Source organism: Rutidosis leptorrhynchoides, chromosome 2 (assembly GCF_046630445.1).
Source record: "Rutidosis leptorrhynchoides isolate AG116_Rl617_1_P2 chromosome 2, CSIRO_AGI_Rlap_v1, whole genome shotgun sequence".
NCBI classification, from domain to species: domain Eukaryota; kingdom Viridiplantae; phylum Streptophyta; class Magnoliopsida; order Asterales; family Asteraceae; genus Rutidosis; species Rutidosis leptorrhynchoides.
Genome location: NC_092334.1, coordinates 425,490,317 through 425,513,750, shown reverse-complemented (window position 1 = coordinate 425,513,750; position 23,434 = coordinate 425,490,317). Strand labels below are relative to the sequence as shown.

The 23,434-nt window shown below is 32.8% G+C and overlaps 1 protein-coding gene across 1 annotated transcript; it reads right to left on the bottom strand.

Moving 5' to 3' along the window:
* Positions 1 to 13,476: 13,476 nt before the first annotated feature.
* On the bottom strand, positions 13,477 to 15,721 carry LOC139889204 (uncharacterized). Its single transcript, XM_071872168.1, has 2 exons — positions 14,867 to 15,721; positions 13,477 to 13,533 (listed from the first exon to the last, which is right to left on the bottom strand). Exons 1-2 carry the CDS (start codon positions 15,719 to 15,721, stop codon positions 13,477 to 13,479), a joined length of 912 nt encoding a protein of 303 aa, XP_071728269.1.
* Between the last annotated feature and the right edge of the window lie 7,713 nt (positions 15,722 to 23,434).

Here is a 23,434-nt window from a genome sequence, read left to right as displayed (position 1 = left end):
GAATATCACTTGTAAATAGAACAATTGCAACCAAAATCTTGTCTTTCTTGAAGGATAATGCTATGAAATATATGTTTTTTTAGCATTATCACTCTTCCATGCGCTGGCCCACCATCATTTCTCTTGTTGGAACATTCATTCCTGAAGTGGCCCTGTTGTCCACACTCATAGCACTTCCTTGGTTCAGTAGGGTATGTCTTCACAGTTGGGGTAGTGATCTTGCAGTCTTTGCCAATATGCCCAGTCCTTTTACACTTTTCACAGACCACGTTACAGTACCCGGTATGATTCTTGTAGCATCTCTTGCACTGCGGGAGACTACCCTTGTAGTTAGGGTTTGAGCTAGGGTTCGGGTTGGGGTTCCTCCCGTCATTGTTTCCCTTGAAACTTTCATGCCTCTTAGCTGGATTTTGATCAAAGACCCTTCCCTTGTTACTGTCCCACTTACGTTTCTCATTACTAGCTCCCGATTTGGATTTCCCCTTTTCTGGTTCTTTGCTGGTAATTTGGTTCATCAGGGTGTGCGCCATGCACATAGCTTTCGGGACATCAACTGGTTTTGAAGAGGTGACATTTCCCTGAATGGATGATAGTGCTCCAAATGAACATATATTTTGTAGCAATATCCTCCCAATATGTAAATTATTTAGTTGTAATTGTCTTATTTTAAGTTGTAATCGTTTATATTAAATAAGTGCGAAAACAAAAGGCAAAAATGAAGATTTGAAGATGCAAACGTCCAAAATGCTCAAGTGTACAAGATACAATCCAAGTGGTTCAATTTATTGATGAGAAACGTCAAAAAATGACAAGAGTACAAGTTGCGGAACGCAAAGTACAAGATATTAAATTATACGAAAGGACGTTCGGAAATCCAGAACCGGGACCTGAGCCAACTACCAACGCCCGACGCAACGGACTAAAAATTATGAGTCAACTATGCACAAGAATATAATATAATATATAAATAATTATATAAATTATTTATATATTATATATATTTAAATAAAACGTCGACAAGCAAATGGCCAAAAATTTGTGAGCTAGATTTCGGACCTCCGCACTCGTGGAGCTCTGAAGGCTTAAACCTCCACGATCGCGGAGCACACCAGGATCAAAATTTCCTATAAATTCAACGAGCTTCTGTCGAGTTTTACACACAAAAAAAAAATAATACTCCTCTGTAATAATATATATATATATATATATATATATATATATATATATATATATATATATATATATATATATATATATATATATATTATATATATAGTATAATATAGTTTTATATTAGATTAGTTTTGGGTTATGCAAAGGTTATTTTACGGGTTTTAAAGTCGGAACTCTGTCCGTGTAACACTACGCGATAAATAATCAATGTAAGTTATGTTCTCCTTTTTAAATTAATGTTTCGTAACTAAGTTATTATTATGCTTATTTGAGCCGAAGTAATCATGATGTTGGGCTAAATATTAAAGATTGGGTAATTGGATTTTGTACCATAATTGGGGTTTGGACAAAAGAACGACACTTGTGGAAATTAGACTATGGGCTATTAATGGACTTTATATTTGTTTAACTAAATGATAGTTTGTTAATTTTAATATAAAGATTTACATTTGGACATACCTATAAATAACCATATACACTCGATCGGACACGATGGGCGGGATATTTATATGTACGAATAATCGTTCATTTAACCGGACACGGGAATGGATTAATAGTCTATGGAATTATTAAAACAGGGGTGAAATTATGTACAAAGACACTTGGCATAATTAATAACAAAGTATTAAAATCTTGGGTTACACGCAGTCGATATCCTGGTGTAATTATTAAACAAAGTATTAAGATCTTGTTACAGTTTAAGTCCCCAATTAGTTGGAATATTTGACTTCGGGTATAAGGATAATTTGACGAGGACACTCGCACTTTATATTTATGACTGATGGACTGTTATGGACAAAAACCAGACGGACATATTAAATAATCCAGGACAAAGGACAATTAACCCATGGGCATAAAACTAAAATCAACACGTCAAACATCATGATTACGGAAGTTTAAATAAGCATAATTCTTTTATTTTCATATTTAATTGCACTTTTAATTATCGCACTTTTATTTATTGTCATTGTATTTAATTGCACTTTTAATTATCGTACTTTTTAATTTTCTCGCACTTTTATTTATCGCAATTTCATTATCGTTATTTACTTTACGTTTTAAATTAAGTTGTATTTATTTTTAATATTTTACATTAGGTTTTAACTGCGACTAAAGTTTTAAAATCGACAAACTGGTCATTAAACGGTAATCTCCCTTTTTATATATTATTATAAATTATTATATATTATTATATATATTTTGTACAAATATAGTTATTTAAAATATAGTGTGAAATAAGTCATCTCCCTGTGGAACGAACCGGACTTACTAAAAACTAGACTACTCTACGATTAGGTACACTGCCTATAGTGTTGTAGCAAGTTTTAGGTATATCCCATCTGTAAATAAATAATTAAAACTTGTGTAATTTGTAACGTATTTCGTAGTAAAAAATAATAGTATTTTCGTACCCCCACGCTACAACATCAAGTTTTTGGCGCCGCTGCCGGGGACTCGGCGAAACGCTATAATTTTAATATATATTTGTATAAATATATTTTTAGAAAAACAATATAAAATTTAAAAAAAATAAAAATAAACCTGTCAAACGAATTTTCACCCTCCGCGACTCGCGGATTTTGTTGCCAGCTAGGATCCGCACTCGCGGAGTTTGGCCTGACACGCCTGATCAACCTAATTCAGCATTAATTACGGAGTATTAATTATTATTATTTATTATAAACCCTAATTACATTATTATTATAATTTAGTTTAATTTTTTTAATTAATTAGTTATAATTAGTTTTAATTAGTTTTAATATATATAAAAATTAATACTTTTACTAAATAAATATAAAAATAATATTTTTATAAAAATAAATAAATTTTTCATTTTTAGCTTCTTTTTATAAATTGTAACTTTTTAATCGTTTAATCGTAAAATTTGTATTTTTATCGTTCGTAGCTAGTTTTAAGTTCTAGTATTTTACCGTAGCTTATTTTTATTTCTAGATTTTTAGGCTTTGCCGTAAAAGCCCTTAAGTGCTTTTTCTTTATATTAAAATTTAGGCGCTTTAGAATTTTGCAACGCAGTTTTTAGATTTTAGTGCCTAATTAAGTTATTGCCGTTTTGGATATAGAATTCCTTTAAGCTTTAATACCTTTAGGCGCAACTTTTTAGATATAGTTTTTAGACTTTTAAGTTTCGACATTTTTCTTTCTCATTTTTATTTTTCGACGTTTTTCTACGCGCACTCTTTTTCTTTCTTATTTCTCGACACGCTGGTTTTTAGGACATAGATTTTCTATTTCTTCTCTAAAATTCCAAACGAAAAATTATTTTAAGCGGTTAAATTGATAGACATCCAAATTTTCTGCTTCGTAGTAATAGTTGGATTTGTTAGTGGCTGAGTTGTGAGCTTCCAATTTAAAGGGTTCTGGCTCCCTGCTACATCTATTGGCTATTCGAAACATGGGCAAAAGCAGAAAAGTCTATTAATTTGATAACTTATATAATTTTTAGTTTATAACTAATAGGATAATTAGTAAATGCACCACATTGTAGCTAAAATTTGGTAATAAGCGCATTATGGAAAATCTCGAGAATATTTTTGAAACTCTTTATGACATCCGAAATCAATTTAATCAATACTCTCAAACGGGTGTTGATGACAATTCGTTCGGTCAATCTTGGATCACGAATGACGAAACAATAACTGGTTGTGAAATCTGTGGAGATTATCATTCAACATGGGAATGTTATTATTATGTTCCTATGGAAAATTACGCACCCATGGAACCTGAATGGAATAATTATGAAGAATACAATTCAAATTGGGATTATTCCCAAGAATATATCCAAACTCAACAACCAGAAGATGAGGAATATTATGTGTCTAAAAATCTTTTAGACAATATGAAAATCAAACTCGAAGAACTCGATGCTCAAAATGAACAAATGAAAGAGTTTGTAAATCGGCAAGCTGAAACCCTATCAGATTACACACCTGTTGATCTGAGGAGTATTGTGCAAGAAAATTTCATATCATCGAATTTTGATGAATTCGAGAGCTCCGAAATCACCAATTATCCCGATGATACTTTTTATTTAGTTTTACCATTTCACAACATATCGACACATTAGCCTCTACCGACAAAATCATAAATCCATCAATGGATGAAGAAGAAGAAGTAAGGGTGACAAATTGGTACTCTTGGGAAAACGATAACGTTGAAAATTTTACCCCCGAGACCAAAGTAGTGGGACCGATAAGTACCGTTAATGAAGAAGAATCTACTTCGATCCCGAAATTCACCATTCCACAACCTTCCAACCCAATATTCTCAATAGACGAGTCATCCATCGAAGATGAACTACGAGCTGTAATAGATAATGACACCTCGGATTTCACCCAATTGGGTAATAGAGGTGAAACCTTTGATCCTGAGAATGAACGGAAGGAAATGTTAGAAATTGTCCACCCTATAGTATGTATGTCAGTATATAACGATCCATTTGACCAAGAACCAGAAAAGAGACATATCCATTTACTAAAAGCTACACATAAAAAAGAATTAAGTAGTGATGATAGGGTGGGTCTAAACTTTAAACCCATTGATATATTTTATACCACCTGAGATGTAAATAACTAACTCACTATTTTAATTCGTGGAACTTATTCTACCGACTTCACATGTCGTCAGCTAAGTGTGGGGAAGTCTAACCCCACTTAACGTTAAATTAGGGGTTCGGGTTAGTGCATAACTCGTTAATAAAAATGCATGATGAGTTAGGGTAAAAGACGCATTTTCAAATATTAGATAACAGTTCAGAAAAGAAACCGTTTTTGAAGAAAAACATGTGTGATAAAACAAGAAGGAATGAACGATGAGGTGCACCATCTATCATTCGACGAGCTTTGAAATTACAAACTGGGTATTCTTAATCACTTTTCTACACTAATCACCCTCATGAATTTATAATAATAGTCTGATTTCATGCAAATGAGGACATTTCATGATCTCAAGTGTGGGGAAGGGTTATAAATTCTCTCGAGTTTATACTTGGTTTATTTTCTAAATTTTGTGAAAATTTAAAAAAAATTTCAACTAAATGAATTCAAAATGATGTTTATACATATTTATGAACGATGAAAACTAGGTGTTAATACCGAAATTATCGTTATCTCGGAAAGGGCATAAATTGAGAAACAACTAAATCGCTTGAATTTATTTATTAAGATATAAAAAGACGTATGAAAAAAGCCAAGTGTGGGGAGAATGTACCAAGTTATTCAATTAAAAACTATCTATCACATATTTCTGTAAAGTTATTGCAGGTGCTTCTGTTTTGGACTAAATTAACTGTTTTACCCAATTTATTGTAATACTTTTGAAAGAATAGATGGATCTACAAGATGAATCAATTCCATCATTACAAGGAAGTAAAGTCTTCCGAAAAAGACACGCGCTTCTTGATTTAGGTCAAGAAGTTGTCGTCCAGACCAGCTGTAGGTTGACGAAAAATCTAGAAAAGTCATCTCTAAAATCGACTGGAAATCCAAGGACCTCAGCATCAAACAGGGTCGCCATGTGGTCAGACTTATCCTAACCATGAGAGGATCTGTCTCATAAAATGGGGAGGGCGTCGTGCAAATTAGCTTATAAGACTAATGAATCAGACCTCCAGAAAGGATAATCTCCTTAAAGATTAAAAATCAGCTTTTAAGCCTGATATTACTCAATCTTTGAGATTGACCTTAAAGATTGAGAATTACAAACTCATGGAATTCGATGATATCTAAACTCGAGCCTGAACGAGAAAATATTTTGATCAAAATTAAAACCGATTTGTTTTCTGAAAACCTATTTTCAATGTATTCATTACCATTGAACGTAAAATCCTAGAAATTCACCTGGAATTCATTAGGTCATCTGAACCAAATCGGGTGTCAACCGTAAGAACGGTGGTTGCATAGCATGGTCAGAGACAGGACCTTGTGCCAGACCAAAAAATCATTGGGTGATCTTTACTATTGCTCCTACAAAGGATAGTAACTGCATCCGACACGTTTTAGACCATGAACATCTGCATGTCATTAGACATTGCCTTAACAGTTTCTTGTTCATTGCTTTCCTTTACAACCGGACGGTAGTTTGCCGAAAGGTAATATACGAAACAAGTAAACTGGATGTGTGCTTTTCGATACAGGGATAGCAGTGGATTACACGAACCTAAAAGTTTTTAGCCAAAATATTGATCCACAAATATATTTTGCAACACCGATGATGGGTCAAATCAGAAAACTTATCTAGGGTAAAAGCTAGAATGAATTTTTAAAAGATCAAATATTTTCATAAAGATCCAATTTCCTTAAAGGATCTAAATTTTCATAGTGATGTGGGACTGTAAACCACATCGTTACTATCATTGTTTATACCGCCGTATCAAAATCACTGATGTATAAAGTGTGAGAATAAAAAAAGTGATTCGAGTGAAGTATGATTTTAATTTCAAGTTATGTATTGCTTGAGGACAAGCAACGTTCAAGTGTGGGGATATTTGATAGTGTTCCAAATGAACATATATTTTGTAGCAATATCCTCCCAATATGTAAATTATTTAGTTGTAATTGTCTTATTTTAAGTTGTAATCGTTTATATTAAATAAGTGCGAAAACAAAAGGCAAAAACGAAGATTTGAAGATGCAAACGTCCAAAATGCTCAAATGTACAAGATACAATCCAAGTGGTTCAATTTATTGATGAGAAACATCTAAAAATGACAAGAGTACAAGTTGCGGAACGCAAAGTACAAGATATTAAATTATACGAAAGGACGTTCGGAAATCCGGAACCGGGATCTGAGCCAACTATCAACGCCCGACGCAACGGACTAAAAATTATGAGTCAACTATGCACAAGAATATAATATAATATTTAAATAATTATATAAATTATTTATATATTATATATATTTAAATAAAACGTCGACAAGCAAATGGCCAAAAATTTGTGAGCTGGATTTTGGACCTCCGCACTCGCGGAGCTCTGAAGGCTTAAACCTCCACGATCGCGGAGCACACCAGGATCAAAATTTCCTATAAATTCAACGAGCTTCTGCCGAGTTTTACACAAAAAAACTAAATAATACTCCTCTGTAATAATAATAATATATATATATATATATATATATATATATATATATATATATATATATATATATATATATATATATATATATATATATATATATATATATATATATATATATATATATATATATATATATATAGTATAATATAGTTTTATATTAGATTAGTTTTGGGTTATGCAAAGGTTATTTTATGGGTTTTAAAGTCGGAACTCTATCCGTGTAACACTACGCGATAAATAATCAATGTAAGTTATGTTCTCCTTTTTAAATTAATGTTTCGTAACTAAGTTATTATTATGCTTATTTGAGCCGAAGTAATCATGATGTTGGGCTAAATATTAAAGATTGGGTAATTGGATTTTGTACCATAATTGGGGTTTGGACAAAAGAACGACACTTGTGGAAATTAGACTATGGGCTATTAATGGGCTTTATATCTGTTTAACTAAATGATAGTTTGTTAATTTTAATATAAAGATTTACAATTGGACATACCTATAAATAACCATATACACTCGATCGGACACGATGGGCGGGATATTTATATGTACGAATAATCGTTCATTTAACCGGACACGGGAATGGATTAATAGTCTATGGAATTATTAAAACAGGGGTGAAATTATGTACAAGGATACTTGGCATAATTAATAACAAAGTATTAAAACCTTGGGTTACACGCAGTCGATATCCTGGTGTAATTATTAAACAAAGTATTAAGACCTTGTTACAGTTTAAGTCCCCAATTAGTTGGAATATTTGACTTCGGGTATAAGGATAATTTGACGAGGACACTCGCACTTTATATTTATGACTGATGGACTGTTATGGACAAAAACCAGACGAACATATTAAATAATCCAGGACAAATGACAATTAACCCATGGGCATAAAACTAAAATCAACACGTCAAACATCATGTTTACGGAAGTTTAAATAAGCATAATTCTTTTATTTTCATATTTAATTGCACTTTTAATTATCGCACTTTTATTTATTATCATTGTATTTAATTTCACTTTTAATTATCGTGCTTTTTAATTTTCTCGCACTTTTATTTATCGCAATTTCATTATCGTTATTTACTTTACGTTTTAAATTAAGTTGTATTTATTTTTAATATTTTACATTAGGTTTTAACTGCGACTAAAGTTTTAAAATCGACAAACCGGTCATTAAACGGTAAACCCCCTTTTTATATATTATTATATATTATTATATATATTTTGTACAAATATAGTTATTTAAAATATAGTGTGAAATAAGTCATCTCCCTGTGGAACGAACCGGACTTACTAAAAACTATACTACTCTACGATTAGGTACACTGCCTATAGTGTTGTAGCAAGGTTTAGGTATATCCCATCTGTAAATAAATAATTAAAACTTGTGTAATTTGTAACGTATTTCGTAGTAAAAAATAATAGTATTTCCGTACCCCCACGCTACAACATCAATGGACTTGGGAAGTCCCCATAAATACCGTTCCATTCGCTTAAATTCTGGGGTAACCATCGTGGGGCACATCAGAGCTAATTCCAGGTACCTTCGGTTATAGCCATCAAGATTGGTTCCCACAACCTTCAACTCCCAAAACTCAGCTTCCATTTTCTGAATCTCCGTTCTGGGGCAGTACTCCTCGATCATAGCCCCCTTAAATTCCTCCCATGGTGTAGCATAAGCCTCGTCAATACCCTTTGCCTGAGCAAGTGTGTTCCACCAGGTTAAAGCGCCGTTCGAGAGTGTACAGGAGGCATACTTAGTTTTGTTCATTTCTGAGCAGTTGCTCACACGGAACACAGCTTCCAATTTCTCAAACCACCTCGTCAGTCCAACCGGCCCCTCAGTACCACTAAAATTGTGGGGCTTGCAGCTTTGAAATTCCTTATAGGTGCACCGTTATGATTGTTCTGGTTAACAGGTGGAGCTTGGGGGTTGACATTCGCAATTGCTGCGGCTACTCGTTCAGTTATCATCGCCTCAATATGTGCTGTGATGGGAGTTGATCTTCCATTTGCCATTGATCTTCGAAACAGAAATTTCGACTTAAGTCAAAATCTAGCATTCAATAAATAGTAATACGGTATATGGTAACCAACCTGGAATCAACGCATCGCATGTTAATTAAGTAATGTAACTAGATACAGATACCACAAAATCATCATATAGTAACGTAAATAGAACACCGTAAAGAAATTAAACAACACTAAGTTCCATTCATTAAATAAGAAAGTTGCATACATCCGCATAAGGTTCATACAATACATGAGTAAAACATGAAACTACAAATGAGATTACATAATGAAATCTAATACAATAGCCCTATGGTGATGGTGGGTAAAGGATGTCCATTATGTGGGACACCTGGTCCTCGAGGTCAGTTACCCGAGCACGGAGGATATGCACTTCCCTCGTCAGTTCCTCGATGACTGGGGATGCTGGTGGGGCAGGCGGTGCAGATGGTACAGGTGGAGCTGGTGGTGCAGATGATGCTGGTGGAGCTGGTGGTGCAGACGGTCCAGCACCAGAAGTAGACGGTGCGTAACGGGAAGCCTTACGCACAAATGGATCGGCAGGGTAAGGCACAACTCGCTTACGGGCGGTAACCCTAACCAACTGTCCGCGTGTGTCCACGAACGGTCTACCTCCGTTAACCCCTGGAATAATAGTACCATCGAAACGATACCGCTTCTTCGGCGGGGTAGAGGCCGGCTGCACGGGCGTCTCATCAGGGTCCTCGTCAGAATCCTCATCAGAATCCTCCTCGCTGAATTCATCGGATGATGAGTCTTCTGAATCATCTGAGGGTGGATCTGCTCGACCGGTGGTCATCAGTCGGTATGTGCTAGGCGGGATCGGTACGACAGGTCCATCAACAAGGCGTCTGACCCAATGTCCTCGCTCATTACGGAAAGGACCGTCCTCATTTCCCCTAGGAATCACAGCACCACCAGAATGGTGTTGTGGCTCCGGGAGTCCTGGACTAGGTGGAGCTGGAATCTCCTCTGGGTCCCCGTCTTCATTGGAGATGATCATCAGGTCAGTTGCGTGGCTACTGTCCCCAGAGGATGAATCGCCAGAGTCACTGGAGGGTAGCGATGATGGGATCTGTGAGTCGGCAACAGTAGCAGGCGAGGTGACGGATGAATCTGAGTCGCTGTCCAAGTCAATGATGATGGGCGAGATATCCGACATCTGAACAAGGAAAAATAACTTTTTCCATGTCAGTAAGTCATATAGCATGCACTTATTAGGCAAAGTAACTACGACAGTCTTGATCATCTATAGCAGTAAGTAGCATGTCAATAATAACAAATCCTACGGAGGTATCATGCAATCGAAAGCAGATAGTATCATGCAGTAGTGAAAACAAGTAGCAGTATATGACATATAGCAGTAAAAGTAAGCAGCAGTATGCAGCAAGTTCCGCATAAACAAGTAAACTAGCAAGTTGTAGATTAGTCCTATTAGTGAATCCTACTCAGTCTGGTCTAGACTCACTAATGCAACCTAATTCCCTACAACCAATGATCTGATGCCAAATGTGACGCCACGTACAAAATTAACGTGTACGGATCATCAACAACAGGATCATTACAAGGTCAAACACTATATGCTGTTTTAAAATAAGTTTGCTTTCATAAAAAGGGTGACGTCATAACCAACATCAAAAGTTTTACAACGATAGTAGGCTTCTACGAATAGAAGCAATTTACATAAGTACGAGACCCAAAGGTCATTACAATTTCATTGTTTCAAAAGTAACATAGTTTGTGAATGCAAGGTAAACGTTTCATGCAGAGACATCTCTAACAAAAGCAGTGGGAGTCTACACGGCAAGATTACTAAAGCAGAAGCATCAAACCTCTAAGCACCTGAGAAAGCATGCTTAAAAACGTTAACACGAATGTTGGTGAGCTATAGTTTAAATGTAACAGTAATGTAAGGTAGGCCACGAGATTTCAGTATTTCAAAACAGTATGAAAAGTATATGCTCAATCGTGGGCACTTGGTAATTAACTTAACGTAATATCACCACCTAAAAGTACACTTAGCGAGTGCGTAAGTTTATGAAGTATTAAACACCCGTTAAATGCTAGCGCTACTAGCCCGAGTGGGGATGTCAAACCCTATGGATCCATATCTAAGATTCGCGTTACCCGGTTCAAAGACCAATGACTAAACGTTACCGAGCTAAGGGGAAAGTTTATGCCGTTGTATAACCCACACATATATAAATCTTAAGTACTCGTGCCTAGTATGTAAAACGTAAAAAGCGCATGTATTCTCAGTTCCCAAAATAGTTAAAGTAAAAAGGGATGCTATAACTCACAGTGAAAAAGTAGTAAAGTCGGTACGAGATAAGTAAGCAAGCAGTTGGTCCAAAAGATCCTCAACCTAAGTCAAAAGTTACTAAGTCAGTAAATCGTTCCCAAAGGTTAAAAAGTATGTAAATTAGGACTTAAGTATCATCATCATCAACAACATAAGTAAAAAGTAAAGTAAGTTTTCAATCAAGAATAGAGATCGAAACAAAGGCTGACTTCGTTCAGCCGGAACGACCTCTATACAAACTGAAATGAGGTGAGACTAGTGGCCATGGCTCCGTATATGAGTCCTTTAACCACTGACCAATTTTTAAAAGCAAACTCTTCTTCATTTGACCGTGGCAACGGTTTAAGTGCGAGTAGGTCAGAAATTTCAACACAACGTTAAAAGGGCGTAGTGACTTTCGGAAGGCTATAAATCCTAAACCGTAAATCGGATTAAGTCGAGGCCTAAACGGAAAATCATCTACTCAAACAGAACTAACTGGAAATAAACATTTCCAGTAGACTAGGAGCCTGATCAGATCCAAAAATCAGTAAGAAAAGTACTCCGGTGGATTCTTGGTGCTTGATATTCATCACGGTTCTCATCCTTGATGCTTGTAGCTTCAAATGTACAACTCGTTGATGTGTTTGCATCATATTTACCAAGTTTTGACCATCATGACACTAGTGTATGTCTAAGATAAATAGCACAACTCATTTAAGGTTTGTAAGAAGTTTGATGAACCAAAGTTACATCAAGATCTTAGATCCGACACATACATGAGTTCTAATAGTAATATTAAGCTATAAACTTGAATGTAAACTAAATGAACAAGAACTTAAGTTTTAGAACTTAGATCTTAGTTAGATCTTGAAGATCCTAGACTAGAAAGTCTAGATCTAGTGTTCTTAAGTTAAACCCTAAGTTATGAAACTTGGATCTTTACTTTAATAAAACCATAAGTTATGAAACTTAGATTTTTATCTTGTAAAATGTATATAAGCTTATAAGCTTTTGTTTTAGACAAAATTGGAAGACTATAAGCTATAGAAACTTAGATCCAACATAAGTGTATGAAGTTATAACTAGAAAGTTTAACTTCCATGTTCTTGAACTTACAAAGTTTAAACTTTAGTTTCAAGAAAAATGATATCAAGTTTAACTAGTAATACTTGACCAATATTATACAATCATGAATTTAAAACAAAAAAAATAAAGTAATCAACTAAAGTTACAAGTAACAAGTTCATGTTTGTTTCATACTTAAGAAGATTCAAGCCAAAACTTGGATCTTAAGAAAATAAACCTTAAGTTTACAAAACATGAAAACAAGTAAGATCTTAAAGTTTATGAACTTTCGATCTTTATAATATTTCAAGTGTAGAACCATAAACTAACAAGCTTAGATCCTTGTTCTTGACTTCTCATCAAACAAAGGATGGAAGAAGCAAGATTCATGAAGATACAAACTATAAAGCTAGATCTTTAACAACAAACACACACAAGTAAATTGATGATGATAGTTGGTGATTTTTAAAGGAAAAAGAAGAAAGAAAAAAATAAAGTTGTTACTTACAAATTTGAGAGAAAATTGAGAGAAAAGAAAGTGTAAGTATGATGTGTGTGGAATGAGGTATAAACTATCATATAAGTAACAAAAAAAAATGAAAATGGATCTCCCTCCCCTTGCTAATGGTCAACGGTTTAGGCCTCCAAAAGGGGGTAGTCAACATGGTGCTTTCATGTGTGGGAGAGTGGTGATTGCAAGGAAGGTGTATAAGGTTAAATGCATGGGAAAGTGATCATGCATGCTTGAAACATTTGTCTCCTCACTAAACTAAATAATCCTTGTTTAGTCTTAATGAATCACTAGCATAATGATGGGCTCACAATTAGTCCATTAAGAAATGTAGGGTGGGCTTTGATAGCCCAAGTCCAATAATAAAGGCCTATGTATAAGTATGTAACCAATTAGTAACAAGCTCAAGTAATTAACTACTTACATTAGTTAATTAGAAATAATTAATAATAATTAATTATGAACATAAATAATATTCGAAATATTATTCGAGAAAAGCACGTGTCGAAAAGACAAGTCGGGACATGGAAAGTCAATTACGGTGACAAGTAAAATGTATAAGAATACATTTATTAAAACGCAAGTATTAATAATAAATATTAATAATATAAGTTGGAAAATCCAGGGTCGTTACAGATGTTGATCTAAAACAGAATACGATTCCTCATCTGCTTTTATATTATATATATAATTAATATTAAAGAATAATAATAATAATACATATTAAATATTAATAATAATGATACATATACATATTAATATTTAAAATACTAAGGATAATAATAATAGAATTAATAATTACACTAGTAATAATAAAATTAATGATAAAAGTATTAAAAGTAATGATGATAATTAATTCAAATAAGAAAGAGAATTTTTAGTAATAACAATAATATTATCCATATAATAACTAATATCATAATTTTACTGTTAATTATAATAATGATATTAATAACAATAATATGAATAATAATAATAATAATAATAATAATAATAATAATAATAATAATAATAATAATAATAATAATAATAATAATAATACAATAACAAATTAAATGTATCAACTTCATATTTGTATATTATATGTTATAATAATATTAGTAATACAAATAATTTTATTAATATTAATAACAATAATAAGAATAAGAATAATAATAATAATAACATAACAATTATATTTTTAACTTGTAATTACATTTAATATTTTAACCTTACATATTATTAATTATATAACACTTATTTTATATATTTAACATATTTGAATATTTAATATTTATATATTTTATATATATTACAATATATTACTAGTTATTAATAGACATCATATATAGATTCATAATAATATCATATATACATTTATATATATTCATTTTAATAGTAACTTAATTATTCTAATTATTATTTTACATTTTTAATTCCAATTGTTCAAAGTATACCTTATTAATTCAAAATGTTATATATATATATATATATATATATATATATATATATATATATATATATATATATATATATATATATACACACACACACTACATATTTAATTACACAATTGTTCATGAATCGTCGGGCACAGTCAAAGGTTAAATGATTTCATGAAACAGTTCAAAAATTTTGAGATTCAGTTTAACGGACTTTGCTTATCGTGTCGAAATCATAATAAGATTAAGTTTAAATTTGGTCAGAAATTTTCGGGTCGTCACATTTTTCTTGATATCCGCCGAGACCATAAGCAACAGTTCTTCATTTTCATCATACTCGGTGTAATTTGCAACACATTCCCCAGATGGACACTCGTATTGAAAGTGTCCTATCTTGTGACACCTATAACATTCGATGGTAACTTTGTCAACCTGAGAACGACCACGACCTCGTCCTCGACCTCTTGTGTATGAGTTTCTACCACAACCTCGCTCATAGCCTCCAGAATGATCTTGTTCTACCTTTAAAACTTGATCTTCGGATACTCGCTTTGAAAGCTTCTGCTCATGAACCAACATAGAACTTTGTAGTTCATCAACTGAATGCTCATCTAAATCCTTAGATTCTTCTATAGAACATACGCCAGGAATAAAGTTATCTGTCAAAGTTCTAAGGATCTTCTCAACGATCTTTACGTCAGACATGTCCTCCCCGCAATTGCGCATGTCATTTATTGTTACCATGATGCGTCCAAAATAGGAGGTGATAGTCTCACCATACTTCATCTCCAGCATCTCGAAATCTCTTCTCAACCTTAGCAATTGAGCTCGTTTAACCCGAGCATTTCCTGTATATTTCATCTTCATCGCGTCCCATATCTGTGTGGCCGTCTCTTTCTCAGTGATTGTCTTGAGAATGTGTTTGTCTATCGACTGAAACAGATAGTTTCGAGCCTTGAGATCCTTAAGCTTCAATGCTTCTACATTGATACATTGAGCCTCTTTCAATTTCGTTACATCCTTTGGTTGTGTATACCCTTCTTCGATCACCGTCCAGAATTCTTTTGATTGAAGAAGATTCTCCATCAACAAGCTCCAGTGATCATAATCCCCATCAAACTTGGGCACATAAGTCATATGAAAGTGGCTGTGTTCTTTCAACATTTCACTCTATCACTCTTTGATTCTGATCGCTCACAACGTTTGCTCCTGATACCACTTATAAGTTCACAAGTAATATGAAATGTTCCGTTCATATTGATTATAAACGTTCCATATTAATTGATTTCATTGCGAGGTTTTGACCTCTATATGAGACGTTTTTTAAAGACTGCATTCGATTTTAAAACAAACCATAACCTTTAAAATATTACGACGATTATCAAAAATGATAATCTGAAATATAGCGTTTTCACACGATCATTACATAATGGTTTACAATAATATTATACAACAATATAAGTCTTCGAATGCAGTTTTTTTTAAACAATATTATACAAGCATGCTGACTCCAATTCTTGTCCATAAATTAGCATGCAACAGCGGAAGCTCTTAATAATCACTTGAGAATAAACATGCTTTAAACGTCAACAAAAATGTTGGTGAGTTATAGGTGTAGCCTATATATTTATCAAATCGTAATAATAGAGCACAAGATTTTTATTTCCATTTCTCAATAACATGTAATCTGCATAAAAATCATTCATATGATGAACACCTGGTAACCGACCTTAACAGGATGCATATAGAATATCCCCATAATTCCGGGACTCACATCGGACATGATAAATCGAAGTACTAAAGCATCTGTAACTCGGATGAGGCTTGTTGGGCCAAATAGATCTATCTTTAGGATTCGCGTCAATTGGTGGCAATTATCATAAACACCAATTCTTAGGCTACCAAGCTAAAAAGGGGCATATTCGGTTCGATAATTCAACATAGAATGTAATTTTGATCACTTGTGTCTATTTTGTAAAACGTTTATAAAACTGCATGTATTCTCATCCCAAAAATAATAGATTTTAAAAGTGGGACTATAACTCACTTTCACAGATTTTTTTACTTCGTCGGGAAGTAAGACTTGGCCACGGGTTGATTCACGAACCTAAAACAAATGTATACATATATATCAAAGTATGATCAAAATATATTCACAACATTTTTTATTACGTTTTAACGATTTAAGTTTGTTAAGTTAGCAGTCCAACGTTAGTAATCTACAACTAGTTGTCCACAGTTAGATGTACATAAATAAATTAATATATATTATCTCGAATCAATCCACGACCCAGTGTATACAAGTCTCAGGCTAGATCACAACTTAAAGTATATATATTATCTTGAAATTAACCTCAACCTTGTATAGCTAACTCAAGCATTACTACATATAGAGTGTCTATGGTTGTTCCGAAATATATATATAGATGGGTCGACATGATATGTCAAAACATTGTATTCGTGTCTATGGTATCCCAAGATTACATAATATATGTTAGAATACATGTATAATACAATATAAGTTATTTAAGTTATGATTTGTATAGATTTGTTACAAATTTCACGTAGCTACAACAAGCAAAATTATCAAATCTTGTTTTACCCATAACTTCTTCGTTTTAAATCCGTTTTGAGTGATTCAAGTGGCTATGGTTTCATAATGAACTGAAATTTATGAAACTAAACAGAAAAAGTATAAGTTTATAGTCATAAATACAGGTTAAAAGTAAATATTGTAAGAGGTAGTCATTTTAGTCGAAAGAACGACGTCTTGATGACCATTTTGAAAAACATACTTTCACTTTGAGTTTAACCATGAATTTTGGATATAGTTTCATGTTAATAAGAAAAATCATTTTCCCAGAAGAACAACTTTTAAATCAAATATTATCATAGTTTTTAATTATCAAACCCAAAATAGCCCGCGATTTTACTATGACGGCGTATGTCCGGTTTTACGGTGTTCATCGTGTTTCCAGGTTTTAAATCATTAAGTTAGCATATCATATAGATATAGAACATGTGTTTAGTTTATTTTAGAAGTTAAGTTAGAAGGATTAACTTTGTTTGTGAACAAGTTTAGAATTAACTAAACTATGTTCTAGTGATTACATGTTCAAATCTTCGAATAAGATAGTTATATATATATATGAATTGAATGATGTTATGAACATCATTACTACCTTAAGTTTAGTAGGTAAACCTACTGGAAGTGACAAACATTGATCTAGCTTCAAAGGATTCTTGGATGGCTTGAAAGTTCTTGAAGTAGAATCATGACACGAAAACAAGTTCAAGTAAGATTTCCACTCGAAATAAGATTGTTATAGTTATAGAAATTGAATCAAAGTTTGAATATGAGTATTACCTTGAATTAGAAAGATATCTTACTATAATTAAGAAAGATTTCTTGAGATTGGATGATCACTTGAAATGGATTTGCAAGATTGGAAGTAAGCTAGTAAACTTGAAAGTGTTCTTGGTATTTTCTTGAGTTGTTGTTTTGTATGTTGATCTAGGTTTGGATTTATGAGCTAGATTGAGCTAGATTTTGATGAAGATGATGAAGAACACTTAGAACAATGAGAGAAAACTTGAGAGAGATCAATTTGATGCATGAAAGGTGATTGAAAATGTGTTTGTGTGTGTATGCTTTCACGTGAACTTGCTAGTCTCCATATAGGCTACATTAGTTTGTAATTTTGTGACATATTTCATGCTAGTTGCCAAATGATGGTTCCCACATGTGTTGGTGACTCACAAGGGCTGCTAAGAGCTAATAATTGGAGTGTATACCAATAGTAAGTACATATAGAAGCTGTGTATTGTACAAGTACGAATACGGGTGCATACGAGTAGAATTGTTGATGAAAATGAATGAGGATGTAATTGTAAACATTTTTTATAAGTAGAAGTACTTTGATATGTGTTTTGAAGTCTTTCAAAAGTGTATGAATACATCTTAAAAACATTACATGTATATACATTTTAACTGAGTTGTTAAGTCATCGTTAGTCGTTACATGTAAGTGTTGTTTTGAAACCTTTAAGTTAACGATCTTGTTAAATGTAATTAATCCATTGTTATTATACTTAAATGAGATGAGATGTTCAATTGTTATGTTAACATGTTAACATGGTGTATTAATATATCTTAATATCATATATATATATATATATATATATATATATATATATATATATATATATATATATATATATATATATATATATATATACATATATATATATATATATATATATATATGTATATATATATATATGTATATATATATATGTATATATATATATATATGTATATATATATATATATGTATATATATATATATATGTGTGTGTGTGTGTGTGTAAAATACTATTACAACGATAATCGTTACATATATATATTGTTTCGAGATCCTTAAGTTAGTAGTCTCATCTTACTTGTGTAGTTCATTGTTAATATACTTAATGATATAATTAATTATCATTTTATCATGTTATACATAGTGTGTTCATATCTTAATACAATACATATGTGTTTATTTTAATTAAAACGTTGTTATAACGATAAATGTTATATATCGTTTCGAGTTTCCTTAAACAATAGTCTCATTTTTATGTACATAACTCATTGTCAAAATACTTAGTGAGATATTTGCTTAACATAATCTCATGTTAAATATATAATATATATATATATATATATATATATATATATATATATATATATATATATATATATATATATATATATATATATATATATATATATATATATATATATATATATATATATATATATCCATATATATATATCATCATGTCATTTACAAGTTTTAACGTTCGTGAATCGTCGGTCAATTTGGGTGGTCAATTTGGGTGGTCAATTGTCTAAATAAACTCATTTCAACTAATCAAGTCTTAACAAATTCGATTGCTTAACATGTTGAAAACATTTAATCATGTAAGTATACCAATTTCATTTAATATATATAAACATGGAAAAGTTTGGGTCACTACAGTACCTACCCGTTAAATAAATTTCGTCCCGAAATTTTAAGCTGTAGAAGGCATTGACGAATCTTCTGGAAATAGGTACGGGTATTTCAGCTTCATTTGATCTTCACGCTCCCAGGTAAACTCGGGTCCCCTACGAGCATTCCATCGAACCTTGACGATCGGTATCTTATTTTGCTTGAGCCTTTTAACCTCACGATCCATTATCTCGACGGGTTCTTCAACGAATTATAGTTTTTCGTTGATTTTAATTTCGTCTAAAGGAATAGTGAGATCTTCTTTAGCTAAGCACTTCTTCAAATTCGAGACGTGAAAGGTATTATGTACATTGACGAGTTGTTGAGGTAATTCAAGTCGGTAGGCTACTGGTCCGACACGATCTAAAATCTTGAATGGTCCAATGTATCTTGGATTTAGTTTCCCCCGTTTACCAAATCGAACAACGCCTTTCCAAGGAAAAATCTTAAGCATGACCATCTCTCCAATTTCAAATTCTATATCTTTCCTTTTAAGGTCCGCGTAGCTCTTTTGTCGACTCTGAGCGGTTTTCAGCCGTTGTTGAATTTGGATGATTTTCTCGGTAGTTTCTTGGATTATCTCCGAACCTGTAATCTGTCTATCCCCCAATTCACTCCAACAAATTGGAGATCTGCACTTTCTACCATAAAGTGCTTCGAACGGTGCCATTTTGATACTCGAGTGGTAACTGTTGTTGTAGGAAAATTATGCTAATGGTAGATGTCGATCCCAACTGTTTCCAAAATCAATAACACATGTTCGTAGCATGTCTTCAAGAGTCTGTATCGTCCTTTCACTCTGCCCATCAGTTTGTGGATGATAGGCAGTACTCATGTCTAGACGAGTTCCCAATGCTTGCTGTAATGTCTGCCAAAACCTTGAAACAAATCTGCCATCTCTATCAGAGATAATAGAGATTGGTATTCCATGTCTAGAGACAACTTCCTTCAAGTATAATCTCGCCAACTTCTCCTTTTTATCATCTTCTCTCATTGGCAGAAAGTGTGCTAACTTGGTGAGACGATCGACTATTACCCAAATAGTATCATAACCACTTGCAGTCCTTGGCAATTTGGTAATGAAATCCATGGTAATGTTTTCCCATTTCCATTCCGGGATTTCAGGTTGTTGAAGTAGACCTGATGGTTTTTGATGTTCAGCTTTGACCTTAGAACACGTCAAACATTCTCCCACATATCTAACAATATCAACTTTCACACCCGACCACCAAAAGTGCTTCTTGAGATCTTTGTACATCTTTCCCGCTTCGGGATGTATTGAGTATCTGGTTTTATGTGCTTCCTTAAGTACCATTTCTCTCACATCTCTAAAATTTGGTACCCAAATTCTTTCAGCCCTATACCGGGTTCCGTCTTCCCGAATATTAAGATGTTTCTCCGATCCTTTGGGTATTTCATTCTTCAAATTTCCCTCTTTTAAAACTCCCTGTTGCGCCTCCTTTATTTTAGTAGTAAGGTTAGTATGAATAATTATATTCATAGCTTTTACTCGTATAGGTTCTCTATCCTTTCTGCTCAAGGCGTCGGCTACAACATTTGCCTTCCCCGGGGGGTAACGAATCTCAAAGTCGTAATCATTCAACAGTTCAATCCACCTACGCTGTCTCATGTTCAGTTGTTTCTGATTAAATATATGTTGGAGACTTTTGTGGTCGGTATATATAATACTTTTGACCCCATATAAGTAGTGCCTCCAAGTCTTTAATGCAAAAACAACAGCGCCCAATTCCAAATCGTGAGTCGTATAATTTTGCTCGTGAATCTTCAATTGTCTGGACGCATAAGCAATTACCTTCGTTCGTTGCATTAATACACAACCGAGGCCTTGCTTTGAGGCGTCACAATATATCACAAAATCATCATTCCCTTCAGGTAATGATAATATAGGTGTCGTAGTTAACTTTTTCTTTAGCAATTGAAATGCTTTCTCCTGCTCATCCTTCCTGATAATGCTAAAAACGAACATATATTTCATAGCATTATTCCTCAAAAAAGACAAGCTTTTAGTTGCAATTGTTCTATTTACAAGTGATATTCGTTTAAATAATAAAAGGTGAAGACAAAAGACAGATTCGACGAATTGAAGACGCAAACGACCAAAAAGCTCAAAAGTACAAAAGACAATCAAAAAGGTTCCAATTATTGATAAGAAACGTCTCGAAATTACAAGAGTACAAGATTCAAAACACAAAGTACAAAATATAAAATTGTACGCAAGGACGTTCGAAAATTCGGAACCGGGACCAGAGTCAACTCTTAACGCTCGACGCAACGGACTAAAAATTACAAGTTAACTATGTATATAAATATAATATAATATATAATTAATTATATTAATTATATATATTATATATATATTATAAAACCATCGGCAGAGAAAGACTCCAAGGGTGTGAGCTGTAAATACATTCTCCGCGACTCGCGGAGTTTGAAGAGGATTTTGCCGCGAGTCGCGGAGCCCCAAAAAACGAAAATCCCTATAAAGCCAACCGAATTCTGATCACAATTCACAATCTTTTTCTTCTCTTATCATACGTAAACGATATATATATATATATATAATTTATATTTTAATTTTAATTTTAATTCTAATAATAATTGTATGTTAGCGAATGTTGTAAGGGTGTAAGTCGAAATTCTGTCCGTGTAACGCTACGCTATTTTTAATCATTGTAAGTTATGTTCAACCTTTTTATATTAATGTCTCGTAGCTAAGTTATTATTATGCTTATTTAAAACGAAGTAATCATGATGTTGGGCTAATTACTAAAATTGGGTAATTGGGCTTTGTACCATAATTGGGGTTTGGACAAAAGAACGACACTTGTGGAAATTAGACTATGGGCTATTAATGGGCTTTATATTTGTTTAACTAAATGAAAGTTTGTTAATGTTAATATAAAGATTTATAATTGGGCGTCCCTATACATTACCATATACACTCAATCGGACACGATGGGCGGGGTAATTATATGTACGAATAATCGTTCATTTAACCGGACACGGGAATGGATTAATAGCCACTAGAATAATTAAAACAGGGGTGAAATTACATTCAAGGGTAATTGGTGTAATTGTTAACAAAGTAGTAAAACCTTGGTTTACACGCAGTCGATAACCTGGTGTATTCATTAAACAAAGTATTAAAACCTTGTTACAATTCGAATCCCCAATTAGTTGGAATATTTAACTTCGGGTATAAGAATAACTTGATGAGGACACTCGCACTTTATATTTATGACTGATGGACTGTTATGGACAAAAACCAGACGGACATATTAAATAATCCAGGACAAAGGACAATTAACCCATGGGGCATAAAACTAAAATCAACACGTCAAACATCAGGATTACGGAAGTTTAAATAAGCATAATTCTTTTATTTCATATTTAATTTCCTTTATTTTATATTTAATTGCACTTCTAATTATCGCACTTTTATTTATTGTTATTTAATCGCACTTTTAATTATCGTACTTTTTAATTATCGCAATTTTATTTTATCGCACTTTTATTATTCGCAATTTCATTATCGTTATTTACTTTACGCTTTAAATTAAGTCTTTTATTTATTTAATATTTTACATTAGGTTTTAACTGCGACTAAAGTCTTAAAATCGACAAACCGGTCATTAAACGGTAAAAACCCCCCTTTATAATAATAATATTACTTATATATATATTTGTATTTTTATAAAAGTAAACTAATATAGCGTTGAGCTTTGTTTAAAGATTTCCCTGTGGAACGAACCGGACTTACTAAAAACTACACTACTGTACGATTAGGTACACTG

Bases quoted from the DNA above. Each gene is read 5' to 3' on its own strand.
- LOC139889204 (XM_071872168.1), bottom strand. From the start codon at position 15,721: ATGACTTATGTGCCCAAGTTTGATGGGGATTATGATCACTGGAGCTTG. The intron at 13,534-14,866 runs GTGACGACCCGA...ACTTATACATAG, and splicing joins CGGCGGATATCAAGAAAAAT to GCCTTTATTATTGGACTTGG.